A 23,745-nucleotide genomic window follows, 5' to 3' on the forward strand; every position below is an offset into this window, starting at 1 on the left:
TACACCACATTACGCCGCCTAGGGAGTTAATGCAGCAGACGCCTACAGAGAATGCATCAGCGTTGAGTCAACAGTGCCAGCATTTAAGGCTTCTGCACTGTTAATCGAGAAGTTCTTATAGGGATAAGCTGATTTGTTTTGAGTTGTGAGTTTTTTCCCTCAGTATTTTCCCTGCTTGGGCTTTTATCAACAGCAGCAATGGACAGTAAAAATGGTTGGATGATTCTCAGGTGATCAGGTTCACTGCATCCTCATGCCTGATTTACCTTAACAGAAGGTTGGCTAGCATGGAGATCTCTCCACCCTGTGGCTCTGTTGACTGAGTAAACGGTGTAGAGTGAAACTATACAGTTGGCTCAATCACATGTTCCAGTACAAGAAGGAAATTACACAGGGATATTGACTGTAAATCCAATGGATGTGCTGGGAAGTATTTGAAATCACATGATCGTGAAATGCTATTGACAGATGTCTTTATTGCGCATCCAAATAGTCATCTAATTGCAGATAGATAGATGTCTTTGCTGTCAAACATTGTTAAACTAGACTAACATTATTCAATGTTTAGATGTAGATTAAATTTAAATTGTTGCATCTCAAGCTCCATGGCAGTAAAAGCAAATCATAAATAAATTAAAATTGACTTACCATTTATCTCAGAAACTCTTATGGGAATCTCACTTATGTGGTGGACAGTCTTAAAGAAATAGTTCACCCAAATTTGCTGCTTTGGACTGGTTAAACAGTGCTTGATCTATGCATATTTCTTTCCTGATTCAGACAAGATGACTTTTTTTCACTGGAGACAGCAATATTATGGATAGAGGATGCAACGGTTAAGTTAAAATGTTTTAATGATAGATTTGTAAGGATTATTGTGATGTTTTTAGCTGTTTGAACTCTCATTCCGATGGCATCTATTCACTACTTATGATACATTGGTATGCAAGTGATGTAATGCTACATTTCTCCAAATCTGTGCTGATGAAGCAACAAACTCATTTACATCTTAGGTAGCCTGAGGAGGGTAAGTAAACTTTAAAATTTTCTTATTAACAACTTCCTTTTAAGATATGTCTCGGTCTGAGGTTTAGTTTTGTACTGTATTCCCACAAAATATACTTAATTTCAGGTGGGAAAAAAACTAGAAAATAGCAGACATATAAAAGTCAACCCTGATAGAGTGCAGACAGTGGCACATTGACATAACACATGGGTATCTTTTTAACTAGGGCTCTTTATCTCTTTCTCAGGGGGTCCTCGGGCAACGTAAGGTATTTCATCGTGAGTCACGACCCTTATTTCTGGAATGCAGAAGAGAAAGATGTGGGTCCAGTATCTCAACATATAAAAGACCACCGCTTCTAACATCTGATAGTCAGCAGCTGTAGAAACTACAATGCGTCTTAATCGGAGCAACCGTTTACCGTGTGTATTTGAAGACACATCATGATGAGAGTAAACGTGCAGGGTAATTAATGTTCAATGTAATATGGAAATGGGAAAGCACCTGTGAGGTTTACACAGTGTCCATATGTTTCCTCATCCCGTGTTTATGAGTATTTTGTTTTTGTCTTTTCAATATTGATACAGTATGAAAGCCAAATGATCAAAACCAACTGAAATGAATGTAGCTAATCTGAAAGAGATCAGACAGTGTCTATTTGAATTTAGATCCTTAATTTTAGTAAAAATGCTGATTAGATGAGTTTTACCCTACAGTTCACTAAAGTTCACCCAAGTTCATTATGCTCTACAGTGGTGTGGGTCTTCCTGTGCACATTCTTTTCCAAACTGTAAGGGAACAAACCTTAAGATGGACAATGAACAATACGCTATAAATAACTCATCCTTGATTAACCCCTTAACAACATATAAACACAAAAACATATACAACAACAATAGAAAGCTGTGATTTCCCTAGCTGTTTGGGGTTTTAAGTTAAGTGTTTCAGCCTCCAGCTTCACATCATTTGGCATTGGTTTCAATGCCATCATCCCTCACACACATCCTGACACTCAAACAAACACACTTTATTAGCTATCCAGAGTCAATAGTATGTTCTGAGAAAATTGCACCTGCGCGAAATATTGTTTGGGTTATTACAAGAAAAGGTTGCCAATAACGTTTAATGTCTTATGATATACAGTCTTTAAAATTGTTTTACCATGTTATTTTTCCTTAAAGATGACATTTTTAAAATAGAATGTATCAAATCTTAAAAAAAGAAAAGTAAATTACCTTTTTTAAACAAGCACCTATTTCGTAGAATAAGCAGGTTATATAAGTTTCTCTTTCTTTCTTGACAAATAACAATTCTATATATTTTTTAAGAATTTATTTCTGCCCACTTACCCAGCTGATTCCCCGGACCTGAGGTATTTTGTCACTGGTACAACGATCGGGAAAGACTTGGTAATTATAACTCCGAAAGAGATGCATGTTTCAGTCAGGTCCGATGTATGAACAATTATTTCACTTGAAGATCATCTGTTGCAGCAACACACGTGGAAAACTACATCTCCAATGAGGGCTTGACAATCCCTGTTTAAGGACAACCGGACCTGCACGCTGCATTCCTACGTGCGTGTGATCTCCAGCCTCCGAATGCCATTAAAACCTGCTGCTCGCTGTCAGACTTGCCTGCGCGTTCTCGACAATCCAGTCGAGGCGCCACCCCGCGCTCTCGCTCCCGCCCCCGCCCCTGCCAGGGGGCGCGCCTCTAACAACACTAACCAGCATCCGCATGGATCATCCGCAGGTGTTTGTTTACCTCAAAATTCAACGAATTTTACTGTTTGGTTTCACTTGTTGTTTGTTCTTTGTGTGACGTAATAATGGTAAACCTTCCTAATGACTTTCACTTTGTGGGAAATGTGGGCACACTTAGTTTACATGGTATTGAGTAACCTTAATAGAGGATTTGCACTTAACCATTTGTGACCCTGGACCACAAAACCAGTCTTAAGTCGCTGGGGTATATTTATAGCAATAGCCAAAAATACATTGTATGGGTCAAAATTATTGATTTTACTTTTAAGTCAAAAATCATTAGGAAATTAAGTAGAGATCATGTTACATTAAGATTTTTTTGTAAAATTCCTACTGTAAACCTATCAAAATGTAATTTTTGATTAGTAATATGCATTGTTAAGAACTTAATTTGGACAACTTTAAAGGTGATTTTCTCAGTATTTTGATTTTTTTGCACCTTCAGATTCCAGATTTTCAAATAGATGTATCTCGGCCAAATATTGTCCTATCCTAACAAACTATACATCAATAGAAAGCTTATTTATGATTTTGTAAAATTGAACCTTATGACATGGTTTTGTGGTCCAGGGTCACATTTGGTCAGTTACCGGATACGCGGCCATATTTGGCGATACTCGGATGTAAAAACAGCATGGATTGCATGGTTAATTTATTACTGAATAAGTTCTGCTAATTTATGCTGTCTAAACCACAGAAAAAACGTGGAAGCTGCTAAATCATATAGAGAAGAACTTAGTAAGGGTCCAATATTTTGACAAACTAAAGTTAATAGGTGGTAAAGATACATTCAAGCAGTATTATTTAGATATTAGCCTAACATTTCACCCTACCTGACTGGAAATGATAAGAACAAACACGAATGTTGTCAAGATTTTTGCCCTGGAAATCCTGGTTATGGTTCGCCAACCACAAACGCTGTTTGTTCCTCTGTTTTTTGCACTCTTTTCCTATTTGTTATAACTTTTGGCAGTCTATACTTCAATTTTTTCCCCAGTCCGGCCAATTAGTTAAAGCCTAAAACATGACAATAATTGACCATTTTTAGCAACAATAATCAGCAAAATATGCAAGTTTCATTTGGTTCAGTGGCATTGTTTACGTTCAGTGCCACCAATATGGCCAATTGATGTTACAAGTCACTCATTTAATGTGTTAATAATTTATCTAGCTGTTTTTAAATACACTTTGTATTTTTTTTTATTGTTTAACCCTTTCAAAGTCATGTGGTGGATGGTACCATACAGTAGGACTAGTTTTACACTTTTTTTCTTTACTGATCATGACGTTTTAAAGACAAATGTGAATTGGTCTAGTTTGAATCATTAAAGTAAGACTGATTACCTCTTAGTTAACTGCTACTTGGTCAGACTAGGTTTGAAGACTTATTTCTAGTGTAGTGGGTGTGTTAATGTAACTGGCCCAAAGGTTAGTTGTGATGGGGCAAGTTGTCACATGGGCTGAAGTGTGAACACCAACCCTGGTCTAAATTATAGGCTAAATGATCACCATATTACCATGGTATGAACCAGGATTATTATAGTTACCTAAACCACAATCATTAAAAAAAAACACTTACAAATGTTAAATGAAATAAAATATAATATAAAAAATAAAGCTAATTTTAAAACAATTATTTTTCTTAAAATGTAATTTAAAAACATCAATTTTAAAATACTAAAATAGCTAAAACAAACAAAACAACTATAAATACATGTTTAATAAAACAAAATAATAAAAATTAAATTTAAAAACTTAAATATGAAATTTTAAATATTATTTAAAAACTGTAACAGTACCTCTGATGCCAAAATAACACTTTTTCAGTGATTATTAAATTATGACTAATTAAATTGTTACTCTTGCATTTAATGCACAGATCAGTGAATGATGTACATTCAGATATGAATGTAAATTATAATCATTCAAACATACAAGACATTTTTGACACGTCTAACCATTTGAATGTGCATGAACGAATGATGATCTGTTAAGCATAATAAATGTTGGGACATTATAGCAATGAACATTTTAAGAGACTGTGAAGAAGCTTATAAGTGGAATAAAAACAGCATCCTATTCAGTTGTATTCATAGTGCACTGAAAGAGTATTTCATCTGCATCCAGAAATGTAGAAATTTGCATTACACAACCAGTAAAAGAACCGCTAGAGCAGGCAAAATATGTTTAGCTCATGCGTTTGACTTGGTCTCTCCTTCAGCGCTCTTATCTGTGTGTTCCAGCTGCATGATAAACCTTGAGGGGGTGAGGATCAGGGGGCGTGTCCATAACCCACCTTACTTACCAATGCAGGTGCCAAGGTTGGAGTGAAGGAGTAAATGAAAAGGAAATTGCTGCATGTTTTGATAAACCTTCTGAAGTTTGAATAGGACACATTTTTCCTTTTTGCATGAGTTTTTAATGTTTACGGTCTTTAGTGTTTGATTTAGAGTTGTGCATGAGAGAAACCCAGTGCAATGAAAAAAACAAGAGAAGTAATTAAAATTTTCTCTACCTTTTCAAGGGACGAGCGCAGAGACGTCCGGACGAGTGTGTCTTCTGAGCACATGATTGCTGGAGCCTCTGAGGGGGACAAAAGTACAGAAAGAGAGGAAGTCAGTGCTGTTTGATTCAATCTGCTGTCCTTTTACTGTTACATCATGGTATTTCCCATCTCATGCTTATAATTTGTGAGATCTCATGACTCCCACAAAACCCAGTGGCTGGATATTGTGAACTCTGATAAATAGTATTGTGTTTACTACTGTTTATTTCCATACTTGAAAGTTGTTCCAAAGATAGAAACTCAAGCCCTTTTCCAAAATCTAGTGAGCTGCCTCAATGTCAAGCAGCCTTAATCAACGAGTATTAATTATAAATAATCAATTTTAAATCAATTTTATATTTAATATATATATTTAAATAATATAGTTGAAGTCAAAAGTTTACACACACCTTGCAGAATCAGCAAAAATAAGTAGGGTTCATACAAAATGCATGTTATTTTTTTGGTTTAATACTGACCTGAGTAAGATATTTTACATAAAAAGACATTTACATATAGTCCACAAGAGAAAATAATAGTTGAATTTATAAAAATTACCCTGTTCAAAAGTTTATATATACTTGATTCTCAATACTGTGTTGTTACCTGAATGATCCCCCTGAACAGTTGCCTGCTGTTCTTCAGAAAAATTCTTTAGGTCCCACAAATTGTTTGGTTTTTTAGCATTTTTGTGTATTTTAACCCTTTCCAACAATGGCTGTATAATTTTGAGAGCCATCTTTCCACACTGAGGACAACTGAGGGACTCATATGCAACTATTTCAGATGGTTCAAATGCTCACTGATGCTTCAGAAGGAAAAACTATGCATTAAGAGCCGGGGGGTGAAAACTTTTTAATGGAATGAGGATGTGTACATTTTTCTTATTTTGCCTAAATATCATATTTTCTTCATTTAGTACTGCCCTTTAGAAGCTACAGGAGATACTTACATGTTCCCCAGAAGACAAAATAAGTCAAATTTACCTTGATCTTCATATTCAAAAAGTTTTCACCCCCGGCTCTTAATGCATAATGTTTACTTCTGAAGCTTGTTGAAGCTTATTTTTGGATCGCCTTCCATTTAAGTTAAAACAGGTTATCTTAAAACCCAGCATATTTTGCTGCCTATTTTTTGAACCCACACTTAAACTAGCAACTGCATTTAAACTAACTGTAGTGTCCATGTAAAAAATAAAATGTATTATCTTTTACTAAAATGTATTATGTTTTTGAGGAGTGAATGTCATTCCTTTTAAGAGGCATCATCCCGACATGGTAATACCCTTTGTCCACCCCACCCATAGGTCATGTTGGGGACAATCGTAAGACATGTCCCACCCTGAGAATGTCCATGTGGAACATTACATAACACTTATTTAGACCCCGGCAATTGTTTGAGGAGAGTGGGCTTCCCTTCCTGCAGGACTGAAATATAACAACACTGAATCACTGTACTGTTTTGTGGAGTTTTTCAGCCACTGCTGTTTCACTCCTCAGTCCAAAATAGTGGAATAACAAGATCTAAATACAATATGTTGCTGTCCTTTTACATACATGACCCTGGACCACAAAACCAGCCAAAAATACATTGCATGGGTCAAAATGATCGACTTCTCTTTTATGCCAAAAAACATTATGATATTAAGTTAAGATCATGTTCCATGAAGATATTCTGTCAACTTCTTAATGTAAATATATTAAAACTTAATTTTGGATTAGTTAAATGCATTGCTAAGAACTTCACTTGGACAACTTTAAAAGCGATTTTCTCAATCTTTAGATATTTTTGCACCCTCAGATTCCAGATTTTCAAATAGTTGTATCTCGACAAAGATTTTTTGATTGTGTATATTTGTAATCTAAGCTGTAACACCTTGACAAGTGTGTATGATACATCTTTTGAGCTAAATTAGTCAGGAGCATAATTATGTGATAATGTGTTATGCTAAACTCCTGGCTGTGAGTTATTAATGACTTTGTGTAATATGTTTCTGGGTGGTTGCAAGGATTCCTTGAATTAGCACTTTTTTTGGAAGCTTGTCTCTGTTTTGGCTCTGTTCACCTGCTTCCTTCTATGAGGGCCCCAAAATATTTCTCAACTGTTGTCTTGGGTTTATCGCTGACAGTGACAGCAACAGACCCACAAAACTAGCATCTCTCTCTAAAACAGAACTGACTGCTGAAGCAAAAGCAGTTTTCAACATAAGCATGACAAAGCTCCTGCCTACAGTTGCGTGAGATGCAAGTATATGGCACTTTTCATGAATGGTACTTTTTGAAGTCCCATGACTAAAAAGATTCAGAGGCTCAGATGCCTTGAAATAAACCTAGCATGCAGAAATAGCTTGTTATAAACATATTAAATGCCTGCATTCCTTCAATTTTTGTTGTAATATGTAGCCTGCATACATCAGTGGTCTTTTTTGACATTTAAAAGCATACAGAAATATAATTTTGACATAATTTGTTGAAATGATGTTCAATGTAGTAATAAACATATAACGATTGACTAACTTTAATGAACAAAATGTAATATTTAGTCAAAATTGACCCATATTTTGCTCCATATGCCTTGATTTTCCTCATTACAAAAATGTAAACAACCTTTTTACTTTAATTTACAGAAAACATTAATAAACCCTAAACTATTTATTTATTTGTCATTATTTATTAGTTTGTCATTTATGCATTTTATAGTAGTGAAAAAATAATATAAAAATAATAAAACATAAAATGGCCTACACCAGTCAAAAGTTTTTGAACAGTAAGATTTTTATTGCTTTTTGAAGAAGTCTCTTCTGCTCACCAAGCCTGCGTCTATTTGATCCAAAGTACAGCAAAAACAGCAATATTTTGAAATATTTTTACTATTTAAAATAACTGCTTTCTATTTGAATATATTTTAAAATGTAATTTATTCCTGTGAATTCAAAGCTGAATTTTTAGCATCATTACTCCAGTCTCATGATCCTTTAGAAATCATCCTAATATTCTGATTTTCTGCTCGAAAACATTTATTATTATGTTGAAAACATAGAATTACTTTCTATAAAGTTTCTTTGATGAATAGAAAGTTCAGCATTTATCTGAAATAAAAATCTTTTGTAACATTATAAATGTCTTTATCATCATTTTTGATCAATTTAAAGCGTCCTTGCTAAATAAAAGTAGTTTTTCTTTTCACTAACCTTTTTTGGTTGAATTTTCAGGCATCATTTTGCACCCTGTTTTTAGAAAGTGCCATATTCACTAGTACTTGTGCATGCATTTGTGTGCTCAAGAAACAACAGAGAATACATCTCTATGTGATTTGATGTTCACAAACTCTTACAACACTGATCATGAGTTCTAAAACCAGCAAAACAGGCATTCACTTCCACAGAACAGTATTAGTTTTGTCTTACCGAATCTGTTTTTCTTCTTAGCTGACAAGATCTGTTTAAAGAACGAAAACATTCTGGCATGTATCTCCTCCATGTACGCTGTACTCCACAGCAGCTAATGATATAAACCCTAAGGCCTGGTGTTGCGAATGAAAGTAAGAAGATCCACAATCGCTCCTTTAAGCTGTGAGCCTGACTGCTTGTGTGAATGTGTGAAAGTGTATTCCTGTATGTTTGTGTGTGTGTGTGTGTGTGGTTGCCTATGACAAAAACAGTGCCAATGACAGAACTCAGAAATCCAGTTCTCCTGCATGTGACCCTCCACAAGGAACACTTGAACATGTCGTTTGTTTCAGATAGAGAGGTGCAGGTTTAACTCAGATCAGATAAAAAGAGACACTTTGTCTGCCACTGTCAAAATGTGTCTGTGTGCAAGATGTAAAGATGTAGATGCTTTTTAGATATGTACTTGCTACATTGAGAACATTTTAAACAGGATATTTTAGATTAAGATAAACTCACACAGATTCTACTGTGATGCAGCCTGTCTTGGCCAAGAGACTCTTGTAAAAGAGATTTTATATTCCTAGTTAAATAAAGGTGGAATATATACATTTTTTTTAAGTAATGTATTTAGTTTTCATTTACTAAATATAAAAATAAGTAAAAGCAACTAATTTTTAATTATTTATCTTATTTAAATATTATGAAATATAATTTAATGTGTTTTATATATTAGCATAGAAACCTGTTTCTGCAACTGAATAAAAAAAATGTAATTGCAACTTTTTAAGTCAAAATTATGAGATAAAACAACACAATTCTAAAAAATTAAGTCAGAATTGCAAGATATAAACACAGTTCTGACCTTTTTGTCAGAATTGCATGATACAAACTCAAAATTGCGAGAAAAGAAGTCAGAATTGCGAGTTTATATCTTGCAATTCTGACTTAATCTCGCAATTCTGAGAAAAAAGAGTTGCGAAATGTAAACTTGCAACTGCAAGAAAAAAAGTCAGAATTGTGAGATGAAAAATGTTCTGAGAAATTCTGAGAAATAAAGTCAAAATTTGCAAGATATAAACACGTAGTTCTGATCTTTTTCTCAGAATTGCATGATATAAACTATTATGAAAAAAATTCAGAATTCCGAGATAGCAATTCTGAGAAAGTCAGAATTGTGAGATATAAACTCTTGCAAGATATAAACTCGCAATTCTGAGAAATAAAATTGCAATTCTGAGAAATAAAGTCAGAATTGTGAGATATAAACTCTTGCAAGATATAAACTCGCAATTCTGAGAAATAATATTGCAATTCTGAGAAATAAAGTCAGAATTGTGAGATATAAACTCAAAATTGTGACTTTTTTTCTTTCAGAATTGTGAGTTGATTTCCTGCAATTCTGACATAACTCACAATTGCATATCAGTCTTTTTCCGCCTCAGAATTGGACTTTTGGAGAATTGGAGAATTGCGAGATACAAATTCACAATTCTGAGAAAAAAAAAGTCAGAATTGCAAGATTTAAACTCATAATTGCGAGAAATAAATCAGAATTGCAAGAAAAAAATTCAGAACTCAGAGATTTCAACTCGCAGTTCTGACAAATAATGTTGCAATTCTAAGAAATAAAGTCAGAATTGTGAGATATAAACTCAAAATTGTGACTTTTTGTTTAATCTCAGAATTGCATTTTATTTCTAACAATTCTAACTTGGAATTGCATATCAGTCTTTTTCCGCCTCAGAATTAGAATTGCAAGATTTAAACTGGGAATTGTAAGAAAGAAGTCAAAATTGCGAGAAAAAAAGTCAAAAATTGTGATGCATAAACGCAGTTCTGATCTTTTTTTCTCAGAATTGTGAGACATAAACTCATAATTGCAAAAAAAAAGAATTTGAATTCCAAGATTTCATCTAGCAATTCTAAGAAAGTCAGAATTGCGAGATACAAACTTTTTTCCTTTCAGAATTGCAAGTTTATTTCTCACAATTCTGACTTGGCCCACAATTGCGTATCAGTCTTTTTCCGCTTCAGAATTGGACTTGGAATTGCAAGATTTAAACTCAGAATCGTTAGAAAAAAGTCAGAATTATGAGACACAAACTCGCATTTGGGACCAAAATAGTTTATAAGAGTTTATATCTCACAATTCTGACTTTATAACTCACAATTGCGTGTTTATATCTCACAATTCTGAGACTAAAAGTGAGATAAAAAGTTGCAAAAACCTTATTTTTTTAACCAGTGGCAGAAACAGGCTTCCATATATTTGTGATTTTTATTTATTGCATATGATGTTTTATTATTATAATAGTAACATTATTACTTAAAATGTAAAAAAAAAAAAATGCTTAAAACTAAATTTAGATGGCACTTGCTCCTGCAGAAGACATTACTTTGAGGATATTGTGTGTGGTTGCCAGGTTGTTGCTTACTGGCTTCACAAGTCTCTGTAGATAGGTTTGCCTTTGTATATTTAAATCTATGGAAATATTTTCAGTTTTGTCTTATTATATAATTATAAGTAAAGTTTACTAATTGTTGCTAGCATAAAAGAATATGTAATGAGCCAAAGTTTAATATTTATGTTTAGGGTTCTGTTCAAATCCATAACCCTAAGTACAGTGCTGCTTGACTTAGTGTGCCCTCTAGTGTGCATTTATAGCTAGTACATTTTAGACACACATAAACTGCAGGAGTCAATTTTGTGCTAGTGTTTTATTTTTGTTCCAAGAATCTTCCAGAAAGTATTCAGAGGGTTGAAAACTAACTAGTTTAAACTGGCAGACCAGTACATTTCTAGAAAACGTTCACATCAGAGAGATTAAAATACAGCGAGAAAACAAGCACACAGTTCCTTTGGGAAAGGGTGTAGAACTTCCTGCAACAAATCACAGCCTTTTATAATCAATCTTCATCTCCCTATGGATTCCCAAAGCAACACAATTTAAAATGAAACAAAAATCGCACACATTACTGTCCTGTTCACTGGAATATCAAGCTTTGCACATTCACATGAAGATTGTTTCCGTTTCTTGCCCATCCTAGAACACAATGTGATTTTGCATGCTCATAAATCCTGTCATTCCTAATCACCTCTTCCTTCCCATACCAACTCAGCGCCCGTTTCTTAGAAAGAGAGGATCTCTGTTGTCCATGGAGGAAGGAAATAGTGTTTATATTGGAAGTGCAGTGAAATATGAAGTGATGAAAACAGTTGGAGGCAGATGGAGAAAAGAGAGCAATGTTTTAAATGCACACCTTCACACCATCGCGTGTAACTTCCTGTCTGCTATTTGGGGGCTTCTGTAAATTCACAGATCACCTTCTTGTACTCGCCTGCCACCCACCAGTCGCTTAACTTTCCCAGCATCAATATGAATCACGGCACCACAGAATTTCCAAACGTTATCTGAGAATTTTTGAGCATTTAGGATTATTAAATGCACACTCATGGGTGACATTTTAGCCAATGTGAAACACAAATTTGGCCATGTGTGGTAAAACAGGTTGTATAATTATAATTTGTTTAAATAAATATATTTGTATTTAGAATTTATCATTTAATTTGAATTACTAAATTGCTAAATATAGAAATAAATGTATTAATTTAATTTATGTATTTATTATTAAATAGAATTTCAATGGTTATTATAGTATATTAAAATATTTGTAATGTTATTAAATATTTTACTATTATTAAACAGGAAATTATAAAGTAGAAAAACTAAAAATGGTATTTTCTTGTAAAAATGTACATCAATAATCTTTATTTACAACTTTAGCACTGTGAAATGTTTTAACCAGTTACCTGAAAATGTGTCATGGTACACATTTAAGTATATTTAATTCAGATTTAGTTCAGACTTGATTAAAAATATGATCTAATTCTAAATATGAATACAGTTATTCATAATAATGTAATTAAAGTCATTTTCCAGGTTCAGATACCTCTCATCTTCAAACACAAGGTAATTGTGGTTTCATCTGTCTGTGCTAGATTCTATAAACACACTTACCAGTATGCCTGGTTCGTCTGTAGATAATGTTGGCAGTGTTTTCTTTTCTTTATTTTCCAAATAGTTTTCTTCAGTGCCAATCAGGACAGTCTTGTCTTTCTTGTCTTCAAGGCGAGCGGCAAATATTCGTCTGTCTTGCGAAGTATCTATCTCTGTATGACTTTTTCTTTCTCTTTATCGTTTGCCTGATCTCTTTTTTTTTATCTTTTTTCTCTGTGTTGTCTGTGAAGCATACAGAGGAAACCGCTGAATGTTGATCTCATTTGAATCGCTAAAGCCATGCGAGTTGCCGGCTTCCTGCTGCACTCTGATTGGTGACACAAAATGAGGCTTTGTGTTCATTTCATGAAGGCTGACTTATGAAGGTGTGTCTTAAAGCTTGATGACACTTGTTGTCTTCTATTTCCGTGAATTAAAGTAAAACCCATAGTATTTCGGTTCTCAGCAGTGACCGGGGGAAACGGGGCCAAAGTACATCTGTGGCCTCTTGATTTGGTTCACTCCTCTCTGGACTTTCATTCTGTTTACATGGGCATCAGCATCTGTCTGGCCAAAGATGTGTGCTTGAGCTTAATCGAGCTGTACTTGAGATCATACTTTTAAGCATTTTAAATGGATACTACTTTTTTTGTGCTGTTTATACAGTTATAACTTCATGCTGTCATACACCTTTTACATAATCACATTTTATTATCATAAATTATTAGCTGCAATTATCAGGGTTTAAAGACATTACATATTATTTGAGACCCTGTCATAAGGGTTATATTTCTGAAATTGATATTTATACATCATCTGAAAGCTGAATAAATAAGCTTTCCTTTGTTGTGTGGCTTGTTAGGAAAAAACTGTTTGAAAATCTGGAATCTGAGGGTGCAAAAAAATCTAAATCTTGAGAAAATCACCTTTAAAGTTGTCCAAATTAAATTCTTAGCGATGTATATCACTAATCAAAAATTAAGTTTTGATATATTTATGGTAGGGAATGTACAAAATATCTTCATGAAACATGATCTTTATTTAATATTCTAATGATTTTTGGCATAAAATTAGTTTTTTATAATTTTGACCCATACAATGTATTGTTGGCTATTGCTACAAATAGCCTGAAATAGCCTAAAATAAAGCATTTTTGGCAAGCCCAGGTAATTTGCCACAGATATATGATCATCTTTAATGATTATGACTGGTCCAATCTTCATAAAACTTTGCAAGCTTGTTTAGAATCACCTGTTGCATGTGCTGACCTACAGTACAGACCAAAAGTTTGGACACACCTTCTTATTCAGGTGTGTCCAAACTTTTGGTCTGTACTGTAGATATGAATTCAACTGAAAAAACTTGTGAAAAATATCTTTCAGGTGGTCAAATAGCAAATAGCAAATAGTGGAGCTCTGCAGCCACCTACCGGTAAATGTTATTTGTAGTTGTTTTTTTTTACTTTTAAAACTGGATTTTCCAAAAGATGGGCAAAAATCTTACACTAAACCATGTGAAATTATCCATGTTATCCCCATGAATTAAAGTTAGAAATGTGGGTCTTTTATAAAGTGAATTTTACATAAAAAGCAGTTTTTGTATAAAAACCCATTTAAAAAATATTTGTTTATTCATTTATATATATATATAAAAAATATCACTAGCTCACTGAAAACTGCACAAATGTAGAGTAAAAACTTTAATAATCAGAAAAATATACAGTACAGACCAAAAGTTTGGACACACCTTCTCATTCATTTGAATGAGAAGGTGTGTCCAAATTTTTGGTCTGTACTGTATATGGTTTGTGAAGTTTTGAGTTTTCGTTTAGGCTTTATAGGCTTTTGGGTATATTTGAACAGGCTCCTTCTCTAAACAACCCCGTTATAGCTTCCCAAAGGGTAAATTTCAACATTCTTTTTGATAATTATTTACCTAGAGAGTCCAGACAGTTGTACCGCAGTGTTTTTTACAGATGGAGCAACCGGAATAAATAAGCTTTCCAATGATGTATGGTTTGTTAGGATAGGACAATATTTGGTTGAGATACAACTATTTGAAAATTTGTAATCTGAGGATGCAAAAAAAAAAATAATAATAATAAATTTTGAGAAAATCGCCTTTAAAACTGTCCAAATGAAGTTCTTAGCAATGCATAGTACTATTCAAAAATTAAGTTTTGATATATTTATGGTAGGAAATGTACAAAATGTCTTCATGGAACATCTTTACTTAATATCCTAATGATTTTTGGCATAAAAGAAAAATCGATAATTTTGACCCATACAATGTACTGTTGGCTATTGTTACAAATATACCGGTGCAACTTAAGACCGGTTTTGTGGTCCAAGGTCACATATAATATGAATATTGTGTGTATGTGTGAAAAACTGCAATTTACAATCGTTTACAACCTTAAAAATGCGATATTGCCCCCCAATGTTCAATTTCTCTCAAATTTCTCATAGCCATTTCAGGCCAGAAGTCAAACAGGCTCACTGAGATTTGTTCCAATTGACTTCTGCTAACCTTGTCTAATAGGTGCTCAAATTTCATTGGCCAGTGATGGCCATGTTTTTTAAGATACACAGATGTCCTCATAGACACTTGTGGTGCTTTGGACCAAGACTGTACATACTGATTTTCATGTTGATAGGACAAAGGATTGCATAGTTATAACCATTTTTATGTTTTTGTTCCTCTTATAGCGCCAACAAGTGGCCAAGCTCCATGAATTTCTTTATGTGCCCTCAGATTGAGCTCTTACATACCTATTCTGAGTTTGGTGAAGATATCTCATTCTGTTTCAAATAATAGCTGTTTTACTAAAAGTGGCACTGCCCCTTTTGAACGTTTTGGCATCCCTTTGCAACCTTGAGCAGAGATTCTTTCTGCACTGGTTTGGTTCCGATCAGGCAAAAAAACTGCTTTGCTAAAGGCGAATTTTTCAAAAAATCAAAAATACCTCAAAATTTTGCAATCTAATCCGAGGCATGCATTTTGTCCAAGGATTACAACGACATTAGACACTTTAACCTGCAAGTAGTGGTTTGGTCTTGGCCATTTTAACAATTACAATAGGGTTTCAGCACTACAGATTAATTGAATTGTATGTAATTGTATTTAATATATATTACCCAAAGGTATGGTATTTTGTCCTTGTGTAATCATATGCTTAAAGGACAAAGTCAATAGGTTGCAAGGAGCAATTTGTGAATGATGTCAGCATGATAAATTCTGGGTGTAGCAATTTTTTCTATTCTGTTACGGTATTTGCATAATCAACTCCTACCAGGTTTTATAACCTGCATTTGCGATTGAGAAGATAGGATTTTTTTTGTTTGTTTCACAATTACTGTAGGTCTGTGAGAATGAGTTTCACAGCTAGATGGAAAACCACTGAGCAAAGATCAAACAGATTAAAACCACCATCTTCAGTGCCTGACAAACAACAAGAGAGACATGCGGTATTATGTGCATCACCTCTAGATGTTTCTACACACTTTTCTTCAGTTTTAGATGATTACTTTTTGTTTGTTTAGGCTGGTTCATTTAATTAGACATGCATCTAAACATAGACATCAAAAAAAAAAAAAAAAAAAAAATGTTGCATTCCTATTTCATATTATATGATCATTGATTTTGCAACCTTCAGTCACACTGTATAAGTCACTTTAAGTTATCCACCTAAGGGTGGGAGCAGCCATTTGTAAATTTTATAGATCTGGCTTCAGGTCTCATCCACGTCCAGCTATTTTTAGCTGTACAAAACAGCTCGATCTGCTGCTTGATATTACAAACTGGTGTGTTTTACCATATTATTTCAATGTATTATCTTAATTATGAACACACTGGCTTGTAGTGCAAACAGTTTTACTGTTTACTAAACGCTCTTATTCTTCTGGCCATCATCCATAGGCTTACTTTCCCGTTAAAGAAAAAGGTGAATAGTGGATACTGTGATTTTTTACACTTAATAATGAGTGTTTAATTAGCATGCATACATGCTCATTAAATTCTCAGCAATGAATGCATATTTAATGCATAATTATTTTTTCCAGCATTAGCCATTGCTCACATGATGAAAATTACAGTAATTATGAGTCATTCTGTGAAATGAGAACATTTATAGTACACAAATAAACGTGTTTTGAAAGCTTAATTGTGACCCTGGACCACAAAACCAGTCTTAAGTCGCTGGGGTATATTTGTAGCAATAGCCAAAAATACATTGCATGGGTCAAAATTTTTGATTTTTCTTTTATGCCAAAAATCATTAAGAAATTAAGTAAAGTTCATGTTCCATGAAGATTTTTTGTAAAATTCCTACTGTAAACATATCAAAATGTAATTTTTGATTTGTAATATGCATTGTTAAGAACCTAATTTGGACACCTTTAAAGGTGATTTTCTCAGTCTTTTTGATTTTTTTGCATCCTCAGATTTCTGATTTCAAATAGATGTATCTCAGTCAAATATTGCCCTATCCTAACAAACCATACATCAATAGAAAGCTTATTTATTGAGCTTTCATATGATGTATAAATCTCAGTTTTGTCAAATTTAACCTTATGACTGGTTTTGTGGTCCAGGGTCACAATTATATAATTTCGCCCATATTTATTGATTTAAATGTTAAATGGATTCTCACATATCCATATAGTTATAAAACGTTTTGTTCAACTGTTCAAACAAACCATTCGAGACTGTGAGGTTGTTGATTGTTGCCGTGGTGATACCGGGGAGCTCTTCCGGGTCATGCAGCCGTGTTTACGAATAAGCAGCACCGCATTACATAATCTCTCATCGATGGTGTAATCCTCCGCTTCAGCCTCTTTTTACAGCTTTACTGCGGTACTTTATAGATTATTCATGGGTCCAAACAGGATCTACATCAGTGTGGGTTATGCCACGTTCGGCATGTTGGTGGGATTTTCCGCTTTTATCGTGTGGAATGTGGTTTATAAACAAACATGGACGGCGGCGATGGGCGGATTATCAGGTCTGTAAATAAACTCAAGGCCACTCACTATCTTTACACATCCGCTGTTAAATTTAGACATTTCATATCCTGTTTCTTTTAGTGTCATTCTATTTAGTTCGTTGTTATTTACGTGCATTATGTTATCTTTCGGTTGGTAAGATCTCCGGGTGTCACATTGTGTATAATAGTCTGCAGTGTGTGGTTGCCATTTCATTAGAGATATAATTAGTGATTATTATTTGTTTAATTATTTATTTATTTAAAAGGATCAGCCTGTTAGCTTCTTAAAATGAGTTTGGAAATAATCAGCCATAAATATGGAGATTTTTCTACTTTTTTTCTGCTCAGAGAAAGAAAGAAACATAGTCATGCACAAAATTTATTCAGACACCTTCAACATTTCTCACATTAACACAGTTTTTCAATCTAGTTTAGAAAATGGTAATAAAATATGACAAGAACTCAGAGTTAAATTGTGTCAGAACAAATTCATCTTGATAATGTTAGATACCTTTGATCGAAAGGTATGTAATGGATTACAATCATCTAAAAATTCAGACAACGGTCAGTATGACAATAATTATACAATTATCAATACTTTGTTGACCAATTACCAAGCAATGCTTAATTTTGTTTAGTCTGTGGTGTAAAAAGGTCACATTAGCATTAGAAAAATACTTAAGCAAAACATGGTGAGGTCAAAGAAGTAATTTTTAGTCTCAAATTTTTATACATTTTACTGGTAGTCCACTGTATGTAGAATTTTTGGGTATAATATGTCACAGTTTACTTTATTTAGCTATCCTCACTTACATAAATGATCTATAGTGTCCTGCACCCACTAGTAAAAAAAATATCTATAATTATATACGGTGCCTGAATAATTTTTGGTTTGACTACGCATGCACTCCAAAAGTCTTAGACCGCAATAAATACACAACAACAAAAAAGTTATAATGTAAAATAAAGAGTATGTGATAATTTATATATAGATAATGTATTTTATTCAAACTAATTAAATAAGCAGTGTTTGTGTATTCCTTTTGATTGAGATTTTTTCCCCAAAACTTTGCACTCAAGATTTTTCTAATTGTAAATGAAACAAGATTATTGGAGTAAGAAAGTACTTTTCAGTTTTTCTATTTAAAATTTTTGTTTAAATCATTTTTTGCCAAAATTTATTAATTTAACAACGTTTAATAAAGTACACAAATAAAAGTGTTTTTCAAGTTTAAATTAAATTTTGAATTAAATAAAATGTAAAAGAATGTTTAAAAATGTAAAACATAAAAATGAGTCCTTGTGATAATAGTTTATGTTTCCCACATATTTAGTTGATTCATTGTGAGGAATTTTATCGTTAAGGAATTTTCCGTATTCATATTTAACAGGTGTTTTACCTGTTTGAATTTTGCATGTCATTGTGTTGTGTTTTAGGGTTAACAGAAATAATGTCATAATGTTATGAATAGGCATTCATTTTTTTTAGTTAATTGTTTTCTTACAGTGTACACTCATTTCTTTTTATGTATGTGTGTATGTTATGGGTTTTAATCTCCAGGAGTTCTGGCACTCTGGGCATTGGTCACCCACATCATGTACATTCAGGACTACTGGCGCACATGGCTGAAGGGACTCAAGTTCTTCATGTTTGTTAGTTCGGTCTTCTCCCTCCTGGCTATTGCTGCTTTTGCCACCTTCATAGCTTTAGGTGTTATAGAAAAGCAGTGTAAGTACCTTCACATGGACAGCTTTGTCAAATAATCTATATAAAATGCATGTTTCAAGTGGATAGCGTGCTGTCTTTAATCCATTCTGTATGTTTTCTTTTGTCTTCAGCAATAACTGACCCCAAAAGCTTCTATCTGTCGGCCGTGTGGAGCTTCATGACTCTTAAATGGGCCTTCCTGCTGGGCATGTACTCCTACCGTTACCGCCAGGAGTTTGCTGACATCAGCATCCTCAGTGACTTTTGATTGGCTCCTTCATCTGTAATAGATTTGTAGTTGCCAGTCGGTGGCTTCACCTGCCAATGTGGAGATGGAAGGATGGATGGATGGATGGATGGATCTCCTTTTTAACTCCTTGCTTTCACAGAAAAGACTCAATCTCAGCCCCTCCTTCCCTCACATCCGGGCCCTGGAGAAAGAAGTCAGTGAATGTCTGTGATCCACCTCTTTCCTGTCTTTTTGAGTTAATAGGGGGTTTTATATTGACATTGGATAAAGGTATATTATGTGTTTCGAAGGCAGTGGATACACTAGGATGTGGTCACAGGTAGTTGTTACTTTACTCAGGGCAACTTCTCTCCAAAATGTCAGATGTGAAATGAAAGCTTTCCTTCACTGTCAAATAAAAAGTGCAAAAATTTTACATTTACGGGTGCAACATCTTGTCTCCCCCGTTTATAAGAGTGCATATTAGTATCTGAGAGTGGTGATATGCATTCTTAGGGTACCACTATAAACCATTTTGGGTAAATATGGTCCAAAAGACTCACATTTTGAAAGGGCCTGCTGGCCTGTGACAAGGTACAATTTTTGCACTTTTTTTTTTTTCCTAAGAGTATTATATGAGTGTATGATGAAGGATTTGCACAGCTGTATCAAGGGGTTTCAGCCAGCGATGGTGAAACTACTTTGATTTAATGTTACTATAGTTTTAGACATAGTGTTCTTTATTGTTTGCCATATCTTATTTCATTTTAAATGTTGTTTAAATGTTGAGTTCTATTTATTATGGGTGTGTTCGGAACGGCATACTACCGTACTAGTATTTCTGCAGTATGTACACAAGCATTTAAAAAATAAGGTAAGTTTTTATTTTATTTTATTTTTTTTTAAGTTTATGAAACATCTAATGCTCACTATGGCTGCATTTATTTGGTCAAAAATAGAGTAATAGTAATTTTAAATTACAATTTAAAATAATCATTTTCTGTGTAGTGTAGTGCTGTCAGATAGATTAATCACAATTAATCGCATCCAAAATAAAAGTACGTAATATATTTGTGTGAATATATACATGCATATATCATGTAAACACAAATTTTTTTTTAGATGCGATTAATGGCAATTAATCAATTTGACAGCACTAATACTAATATATCTGAACAGTTCTCCCAAAATGTATGCACAGATTACTATATCTCACAATGAAAGAATTAAGTATCTTATTCTTACTGAGACTTTCTGTGTTTTCTGTTCAGTTTAGTGCTGTCAAATCGATTAATTGCGATTAATCATATCCAAAAGAAAAGTTTGTGTTTACATGAAATATGTGTGTGTGTGTGTGTGTGTGTGTGTGTGTGTGTGTGTGTGTGTGTGTGTGTGTGTGTGTGTGTGTGTGTGTGTGTGTGTATTTATATGTGACCCTGGACCACAAAACCAGTCATAAGGTTAAATTTTACAAAACTGAGATGTATACATCACATGAAAGCTCAATAAATAAGCTTTCTATTGATATATGGTTTGTTAGGATAGAACAAAATTTGGCCGAGATACATCTATTTGAATATCTGGAATCTGAGGATGCAAAAAAATCGAAATACTGAGAAAATCACCTTTACAGTTCTCCAAATTAAGTTCTTAACAATGCATATTACTAATCAAAAATTACATTTTAATATATTTATAGTAGGAATTTTACTAAAAATCTTCATGGAACATGATCTTTACTTAATTTCCTAATGATTTTTGGCATAAAAGAAAAATCCCATACAATGTATTTTTGGCTATTGTTACAAATGTACCCCAGCGACTTAAGACTGGTTTTGTGGTCCAGGGTCACATATATACATTACAGATACATATATTATGTGTAAACAAACTTTTATTTTGGATGCGATTAATCACGATTAATCGATTTTACAGCACTAATACTGATACATCTGAACAGTTCTCCCAAAATGTATGCAAAGGATACTTTATCTCCAAGTCAAAGAAAGAAGTATCTTATGCTCACTGAGGTTTTCTGTGTAGTGTAGTGCACTCAAATCGATTAATCGCGTTTAATCGCATCTAAATCAAAAGTTTTTGTTTATGTAATATATGTGTCTGAATATATACATCTATGTGTTTGTATATATAAATACAGTACACATATATTATGCAAACATGTTAGATGCTATTAATTGATTCGAAAATCTATCGAAAATCTACTGTTTTTACTCTATCGAAAATAGAGTGAAAACAATAATAGTGTGAAATATTATTATAATTTAAAATAGTTTTCTGTGTAGTATAGTGCTGTCAAATCGATTAATCACAATTAACTGCATACAAAATAAAAGATTGTGTTTACGAAATATATGTGTGTGAATATATACCTATATGTGTGTGTATTTGTATATGCAGTACACATACATATATTATGAAAACACATACTTTTATTTTGGATGCGATTAATCGATTTCACAGCACTAATACTGATACATCTGAACAGTTCTCCCAAAATGTATACACAGTATGCATGTCTCACAGTGAAAGAAATAAAAATCTAATGCTCACTGAGGCTGCATTTAATAGTTCAAAATGGAGTAAAAATAGTAATAGTGTGAAATATTATTACAATTTAAAATAATCATTTTCTGTGTAGTTTATTGCTGTCAAATCGATCAATCGTGATTAATCGCATCCAAAATAAAAGTTTGTTTGCATAATATATGTGTGTGAATATATATACACACACACACACACACACACACACACACACACACATATATATATATACACACAGTACACATACATATATCTTGTAAACACAAGCTTTTATTTTAAATGCGATTAATCGCAATTAATCGATTTGACAGCACTAATACTGACACATCTGAACAGTTCTCCTAAAATGTATGCACAGGATACTATATCTCACAATAAAGTGCACATGACTTTCCTTACCAACATGGTGAACCATAAGTAATATGGGCCTTTTTAACATGTTGACTTATTTATGTCATATTTGATGCAAATGCATGCAAAATAACCATGCATTAGTACTCAATAAAATGTGACAATGTAGCATTCTATGTTTATTGGTGCATAATGCATTGTGTTGCCTACTATTTTTATTTGCCTAAATATTTAGCAGTGGCTAGTATTCTGTTCCGAACGTTAACGTTGATGCATTATTATTATGCAGATCTTTTCTTTGCCACTAGTGGGGGTGATGGAGCAACTGGTGTTCAGTCCTCTGATGTGTTTAGTTATGCATTATCACTAAATTGTAAGGTAAAACCATGAGCTGAGTTCAAAATATTTTCAATACTAAATATGTTATGTCATCTACTTTGGGTGTCACTGCTACTTTTGGATTTGTTTTTTTTTTCCTGTTGTCTCTGTTTTAAAATTCATGTTTCAAGGATGAGCAATTGTATGTTTGCTAAGTGTGGTTGCTTGGGTCTGATTTGTAAACATTTGCAGATGTTAAAGAAAATAGGTCTCCCAAAATCATGTCATTTATTCACTGTCATGTAATTTAAGTCTACATTTTTTATACAGTCAAAAAAAAATAGACCATACAACATAGCTTTGTATGAGAAACAAATTTTTTTTTTCATTATTCAATGATTTTCTCTTGTGTCCCACAAGAGAGAAAAACAAATTATAATGAGGGTGAGTAAATCATTGTTGAAGTCTTTGGGAAAAATTCTTTTTAGGAGCCGAAAAGTAACAAAAAACAGATTACTTTGCACTAGATTGCATAAAAATGTTAAATGCATTATTTGTTTAAACAAGTCAAAGGGGTCACCTTCAAAATGATGACTTTTACCAACAATATTTCACTCTATAGCATGTATGTAAAGCAGTTTTGTACCATATTGCTTTTACCCAGCTGTATTCAAATTCTTCACTGATTACAGTTATACTACCTGCAGCTTAAAACTTTGCACACTATGTGTTACATTGGGACATTTAAAGGGGATTAAAGTACTGCTGTTTTAATCTATCCCACAAATCGTGTGTGTTTCCTCATCTTTTTACTTTGCCTTTCTTGATGTAAACACTGATGTGAAGTTTGGTGCAGTTTGTAGTAACAAGTTTGAGCATGTTTGAAG

The 23,745-nt window shown here is 33.4% G+C and overlaps 2 protein-coding genes across 2 annotated transcripts in view; one reads left to right on the plus strand and one right to left on the minus strand.

The window, feature by feature from the left end:
* The window catches only part of LOC141290596 (rap guanine nucleotide exchange factor 4-like), a 30,279-nt gene extending 17,293 nt beyond the window's left edge, over positions 1-12,986 (minus strand). The window contains exons 1-2 of the mRNA XM_073822711.1: positions 12,728-12,986; positions 5,288-5,355 (exon numbers count right to left, since the gene is read on the minus strand). Coding sequence (XP_073678812.1) covers positions 5,288-5,341 — 54 coding nt within the window. The 5' untranslated portion in view covers positions 5,342-5,355; positions 12,728-12,986. The remainder of the gene's footprint in view (positions 1-5,287; positions 5,356-12,727) is intronic.
* Positions 12,987-17,488: 4,502 nt separating this feature from the next.
* slc48a1a (solute carrier family 48 member 1a) lies at positions 17,489-23,637 on the plus strand. Its single transcript, XM_073823377.1, has 3 exons — positions 17,489-17,708; positions 19,252-19,419; positions 19,530-23,637. Exons 1-3 carry the CDS (start codon positions 17,579-17,581, stop codon positions 19,664-19,666), a joined length of 435 nt encoding a protein of 144 aa, XP_073679478.1. The 5' UTR covers positions 17,489-17,578; the 3' UTR covers positions 19,667-23,637.
* The last annotated feature ends 108 nt before the right edge of the window (positions 23,638-23,745 follow it).

The sequence above is a fragment of the Garra rufa genome, chromosome 18 (assembly GCF_049309525.1).
Source record: "Garra rufa chromosome 18, GarRuf1.0, whole genome shotgun sequence".
Taxonomy (NCBI): domain Eukaryota; kingdom Metazoa; phylum Chordata; class Actinopteri; order Cypriniformes; family Cyprinidae; genus Garra; species Garra rufa.

Excerpts from the sequence above, each read along its gene's own strand:
- slc48a1a (XM_073823377.1), top strand. The coding sequence starts at position 17,579 with ATGGGTCCAAACAGGATCTACATCAGTGTGGGTTATGCCACGTTCGGC. Across the intron at positions 17,709-19,251 it reads GGCGATGGGCGGATTATCAG|GAGTTCTGGCACTCTGGGCA; the intron begins GTCTGTAAATAA and ends TTTAATCTCCAG. Across the intron at positions 19,420-19,529 it reads AGGTGTTATAGAAAAGCAGT|CAATAACTGACCCCAAAAGC; the intron begins GTAAGTACCTTC and ends TTTTGTCTTCAG.